This window comes from Pteropus vampyrus, unplaced genomic scaffold (assembly GCF_000151845.1).
Source record: "Pteropus vampyrus isolate Shadow unplaced genomic scaffold, Pvam_2.0 Scaffold291, whole genome shotgun sequence".
In the NCBI taxonomy this organism is placed as follows: Eukaryota; Metazoa; Chordata; class Mammalia; order Chiroptera; family Pteropodidae; genus Pteropus; species Pteropus vampyrus.
The window spans coordinates 795,796-801,606 of NW_011889072.1; the positions used below are offsets into that span (position 1 = coordinate 795,796).

A 5,811-nucleotide genomic window follows, 5' to 3' on the forward strand; every position below is an offset into this window, starting at 1 on the left:
GTGTCCAACGTGCTTCTCCACTGGTGGGGCTTGGAGGGCACGTGACACTTGCGAACATGCCCGCGACTGGCCATGGCGCTCACAGCACTGGAGGACGGCCAGGCTCCAGGAGCACGAGCTCTTGGCACACCGGCAGCCCAAGGGGCAGCCCGACAGGCCAGTGGGAAGAGCCTAGCCGGGTGGCCACGCCAGGGTCCCCATCTGCATCCTGCCCCCAGGGCTGTGCAGCACGAGGCTCATCAGGCCCAGCTCAGGAGCAAATGGCCACTTTCCCTGCCCCCCCCAACCCCAGGCAGCAGGAAGAAGACCTGAGCCCCAAGGTTCAGGGCAGCCCTGCCTCAGGCACCAGCACCTGCTGTGCTCAGTCCCTCCCCTGGGGAAGCCCAGTGGGTACCCAACTTGTAGCTTCCACCCTGTAGTGTCCTAGCCCAGGGGTCCCCAGCCTCCCGGGCCACGGATCTGGAAGGTCTGTGGCCCGTTAGTATCTGGCCGCACAGCAGGAGGTGAGCGGCGGGCCAGTGAGCGAAGGTCCATCTGCATCTGCAGCCGCTCCCAGCGCCGGCGTCACCACCTCAGCTGCGCCTCAGATCCTCAGGCATTAGGTTCTCACGGCACCCGGCCCTGGGGCCGGAAAGGTTGGGGACAGCTGCTGTAGAGCCCCGCTCCATGCTGGCAGTGCCAATCCCTGGGGGATACAGGCTAGTCCACCAGCAGCACTCCCGGCAGCCCTCTGGACCCACAGACGGGACACGGGGCGACACAGGCACCCGACCCCCTGACCTACCCCCCACGAGGTCGGCGCAGCGAGGGGCCCTGGCCGCGCTCTGCCAGCCAGCCCTGAGCCTCGGCCCTGCCCCGCAGCTCTCGGCTAGAGAAGGAGAAGTGGATGCAGGACCTGGACTCCGCCATCGAAGCGGCCAAGGGCGGTGGCGCCACGCCCCTGGAGCTGCCGGGCAGCGTGGTGTGCACCCCGCCCCGCAGTGAGTTCCCCCCGAGACCCCTAGGGCGCCCAAGGAGGCTCTTCTGCAAATCGGTTTCCTTGGGAGCGGGCTGTCCCCTGCCCCCAGGTGCTCTTCTCACAAGGACCGTTCCAGGCCGCGTTCCGGCCACGTGGTCTTGCCCTCCACCTGCGCCTGGCCTGGGCCCGAGGGCTCCCCTGCCCCCGAGGCCCATCCCCTCTGTGGAGGGCCCGGCCCAGCCAGCCCGTCCCCTCTGAGCGGACGGCCACCTTCTCCCCCAGGATCCTCCGACGAGGTCCCTCTGGAGCAGGAGCTAGCCCATGCTCACAGCACCCGCAGCCCCCCGGAGGGGCAGAGCACGCTCCGGGCCAACAGCACGGCGCACGTGTGCTGGTGCCGGAGCACCAGCGTCTCCAGAGCCGACCACAGTGCGGCCGTCGAGGTACGGCGGGCGTGAGCACCTCTGCTGTGCCAGCTGCTGACGAGGCCGGGCCAGGCTGCCTGCCCGGGGCAGGAAGCCCGCTTGGGCACAGCAGCCCAGGGTTTGCCTGGGCTCGGGGGGTGACAGTTGCTCAAGGCTGGTGCAGACCAGTGAGGAAAACTGAGCCATGTGCTGGGAAGAGCCAGGGTGGTGTCCCCAGGGTTCTCAAAGGGACCGTCACTGGGGGCTGTTGCCTCCGTCACTTGGCTCCAGCCATTCGCCTTTCAGTGTGGTTTCTGAGCTTCTGCTGAACCTGGGGGAGCCCTGCACGTAAGCAGTTAGAGCCCCGGGCTCACCTGCCAGGTGGGGCTGGACGCGCAGGGTACACGTGGATGGGTGAGCGTACCCCCTGCAAGTCTGGGGCCGTGACCCAGGATACCTCTTCAGCCACGCGTCACTAGGTGCAGGCCCACCCTAGAGTGAGGGTGCAAGAGAACGGGTGGCACTGGTCTGCGGGTCTCCAGGGCCGGGCCTCCCACCTCACCTCAGTGCCGAAGGTGGCTCAGCCCACACCTTGTGCAGCACAGGTCACACTCAGGGCCTCTGGGGGTTACGGTCCTCTCCTCCCACCATGTGAAAGAACCTTCCAGACTTGGCTCCACGTGCTCTGTTGGGGCTTCGTCTCCTCGGGCCAGGGGACTCGTGGCAGTTGGGAAACGGCCTGCCAGTAAGGGGGAGACAGAACCCCACTAGGCTGGTAAGTGCCGAGGAACAGCGCTGCTGCGGGAAGCCGCTGGTGCTGGCGGCACAGAAGCAAAATCCAGACTGCAGCTGCGCCTCTGGGGCGGCCCACATCCTTGGGGAGCAGTCCTGCCCCCGGGAGGCCCCGGGAGGGTGACCGCTCTGGGGTCTTGCGACCCCGGCAGATGCCCTTACGCCTTTTTTCAGAACCAGCTCTCAGGGTATCTGCTGAGAAAGTTCAAAAACAGTAATGGATGGCAGAAGCTCTGGGTGGTCTTCACCAATTTCTGTTTGTTCTTCTACAAGACTCATCAGGTAGGGAGCGCCCCCTGGGGTGGGCCTTCTCACCCTGCTGCTGGGTGAGGGGAGGGTAGCTGGCTGGCAGGGCCGCACCCACAGACGTGCTTGTGCCGCCTTCCAGGACGACCACCCCCTGGCCAGCCTCCCGCTGCTGGGCTACCGCGTGAGTGTGCCCCAGGAGGCCGACGGCATCCTCAAGGAGCACGTCTTCAAGCTGCAGTTCAAGTCGCACGTCTACTTCTTCCGGGCCGAGAGCAAATACACCTTCGGGAGGTAACTGCGTGGGCATCCTGGTCCTGCCCCCACTGACGGACTGGAGCCAGGGTTTCTGGTCCTGGACAGGGAGAGCAGAGCACTGCCTCTGGGGACCCCACTGGCCCTTGGTTTGTCCCAGGTACTCCATGTTCTGGGTCATTCTTGGGAAGATACTTGATCCCACCAGTCTGATGGCCAGAGCATGCCCTGCTTCCCAGGTGAGCATCCTGGAGTCTGACAGGCCAACCTGTTCTCCAGGTGGATGGAGGTGATTGAGAGCGCCAGCAGCTCACCTGGGAGGGCCGGGCCCCCCGAGGAGGAGGAGGCATGAAGCCCACGCTGCCCGGTGAGGAAGGAAACGAGGAAGCAGAACACGGTCAGCACACGCCCCTGAGTCTTCCTGACAACGGACCAGCAGTGTGGCCGGGCATCACAGCGACACCTGGGTCCCCCTCGAGACCCAATGCACCCCTTGGGCCTCTAGGGCCCTGGACAGAACACGCACACGAGTGGAAACACCGGCCCGGCTCCAGTGTGACCAAAGCGGGCCGCCTGCCCTCTTCCTCTTCAGAGCAGGCCCTGCCGAGGGTTGGTTTTGGACGGGAACCGGGGTGGCCCAGCTGCCTTGTCCTTCAGTCTAGGTCGACCATGGGTGGGGCATAGGCCTCAGGTCACAGCTACACACACGTCCAGCAGAAGCCACCTTGGTGCCCACCCCACATACCTCCAGACAAGTGGAAACCAAAGTCCTCGTGTGGCCCTCGGAGGGCCAGGCCCCTCATTCATTGGTGCCCCGCGGTTTCATAGACAGGGAGGTGCGTACACACGCTTTGCTTGTGCTAACGTGCGTGTGGCCAAAAGTAAAGGGCATGTCACCACACCTGTGCCACCCTCTGTTCAGTCTGCGCCCCCCCCCCCCCCCCCTGGAGGTCCCCGCCCACCACCAGTGCAGCTCAATTCAGGTGTTTATTGAAAGGGGCAGGAGCCTCTCCGTGTCCCGTGAGACCAACACCTTAACTTCGGAAGATACAGGAAAGCAGAGTTCAGTTTTCTTAAAATACAAAATGTTCTGGCTGACGCGTGCGCTTACGAGAAGACACGGCACCTGGTCTCACACCACAAGGCAAATCCACGGCCACTATGGCCCTGGGCAGGGGAGGGGCTGGGCTGACAGGTTCCACACCCCCATCCAAGCAGCTGCACCCAGTGAGCCTGGGGGAGGGGACGGCCCTGCCAAGGAGGCCTGAGGGGACTGAGCCCGCTGCCCCCACAGGGTCACTTGGTTCTCCAGGGGTCTCTGCTGCCAGCTGTAACCTCGGCCCAGCCAGGAAGGGACGGGGGACAGCCCTCCGCACAGGGTAGGGGCTGAGACCCAGCGGTGAGGCCGTGACACGGTGCAAGGGGCTCCAAGTCAGCGAGGGCCCTACAGAGCTCAAAACGAAGGCCACCCCGCCCGCTCCCCGTCCACGGCGGCTTCAGCGGCTGGACGTCAGGTGGTTTCTGTTGTGTGAAAACCTAGGAGAGAGGAGCCTGTCACTGCTCCCGCCCCACGCGCAGGCCCCGCAAGAACCCACCAGGCGGCAGCACCGAGCAGCCTGGGGAGGGGGAATCAGGGACCCTGGGTGAGGCCACGGGCAGGAGCCCGAGAAAGGCAGGGGAGCCCGCCCACCCCTCCCCAGCCCGAAGCCAAGAGCGGAGACACCTCCTGCAGCGTCCTCACCGCTGCACCCGCTCCACCAAGTGGGCCATCAGCTGGTCCGAGATGCCGGGGCAGGACTCCTCGGCCAGGCTGAAGGCGTTCTCCAGCTCCTCCAGCGCCCCCACGCCCCCGCCGCTCTGCCGGTGCTTCTCTCTGAGCTGCGGACACAGCACCACCCTGGCTGTAGGCCTTCGCCCCCACCGGAGCCCCTCGTGGCCCTTCCTCCGCCAGGCGAGGACAGTGGGGGCACCTGAAGGCTCTGGTTAGGGATCCAGCCAGCCCGAAGGCAGGGACGTCACTCACGAAGGCTCAGATCAGGGTTCTCAAGAGGGGTCCCTGGCAGCCCCCCATGGCTGACTGTGTAGTGAGCTCAGAGCTCAGTGGCCACATGGAGCCCTATCCAGGCTGGCAAGACCTTGTCATGGGAATCATGGCTGATTCCCAATTGTGGGTCACAGCAGCTCTTGGCTCAGGGCTAATAGACTTGAGAACACAGCCCAGGAACGCCCAGAATGCACCACATGGCCAGCGGCCAGCTCTGACCTCTGGGGCTAGAGGGCACCAGCAGCCGCCCGTCAGCCTCCGCTGTCCTGAGCAGCAGGAACGGGCTGGGAATCCCAGGGCAGGCAACCTGGTAGGGATGGGCTAGACAGGTTGGCATAGAGCGCCCTGCCCCACTCCACACCTGACAGAAAAAAGACACACTGCCCAGCAGCCCTGAGCTCAGGCCCAGCCCACAGAATCAGGACCCCCCTCAGGGTCCTGCCGGCCTGGGTGGGGCTCCATGTGGCCACTGAGCTCTGAGCTCACTACACAAACACCGCGGCAGGGAGCCCAGCCCACAGCCCCCGTCCCCCATGCCACAGGCTATAAGCCCGGGGAGATGCCAGGCAGGCCCTCCTCTCCCAGGCCGCATGCCACACGGGGCCCAGTGCGGGGACTGGCCTCGGCTCCAGCTGTCTGAGCTCCATGAGCTCCCGCTGCCCAGCCCAGGTGTCCCCACGTTCCTCAGGAGGGCTCTGCTGCCTCCAGGCTCACAGCCCATCTAGCCTCCCTGGACTCCAGGTGCTGCTGTCACCTGGGGCAGAAACCGATCATGTGACCCACTGCCACATGTCCCAGGTGTAGGGGCTCCTGGCTATGTCATACTCCTGTGGTGCTACTGACTACCCATCAGCAGGTGACACAAACAAAGGTCACATAACCATGGAGGACTCAGCTGCCCCTGCGCCCCTCCCTGCCTGGGCCTGACACCCAACACCTAGACATCCCAGCTCCTCCGGTCATCACATGTTTGCAGTTCAAAGCCACCCTGGGACCCCAGGGACCAGGGAACTTGAGAGGACCACGTCAGAGCAGTTTGTCCCAACCATTCGTAATCCTGCTCAGAACGCCCGGCCCACGAGTCTAACGGCACTGGGCTCCAAGGGCCGGGG

The 5,811-nt window shown here is 65.0% G+C and overlaps 2 protein-coding genes across 2 annotated transcripts in view; one reads left to right on the plus strand and one right to left on the minus strand.

Annotated features, from left to right (window-relative positions):
• The window catches only part of FARP2 (FERM, ARH/RhoGEF and pleckstrin domain protein 2), a 96,865-nt gene extending 93,309 nt beyond the window's left edge, over nt 1–3,556 (plus strand). Inside the window, exons 23-27 of the mRNA XM_023521086.1 lie at nt 862–980; nt 1,241–1,401; nt 2,329–2,436; nt 2,543–2,694; nt 2,935–3,556. Of these exons, the coding sequence (XP_023376854.1) occupies nt 862–980; nt 1,241–1,401; nt 2,329–2,436; nt 2,543–2,694; nt 2,935–3,007 (613 nt within the window). The 3' untranslated portion in view covers nt 3,008–3,556. The remainder of the gene's footprint in view (nt 1–861; nt 981–1,240; nt 1,402–2,328; nt 2,437–2,542; nt 2,695–2,934) is intronic.
• A 67-nt stretch (nt 3,557–3,623) lies between these two features.
• The window catches only part of STK25 (serine/threonine kinase 25), a 10,989-nt gene continuing 8,801 nt past the window's right edge, over nt 3,624–5,811 (minus strand). Inside the window, exons 7-8 of the mRNA XM_023521087.1 lie at nt 4,397–4,638; nt 3,624–4,191 (exon numbers count right to left, since the gene is read on the minus strand). Coding sequence (XP_023376855.1) covers nt 4,152–4,191; nt 4,397–4,638 — 282 coding nt within the window. The 3' untranslated portion in view covers nt 3,624–4,151. The remainder of the gene's footprint in view (nt 4,192–4,396; nt 4,639–5,811) is intronic.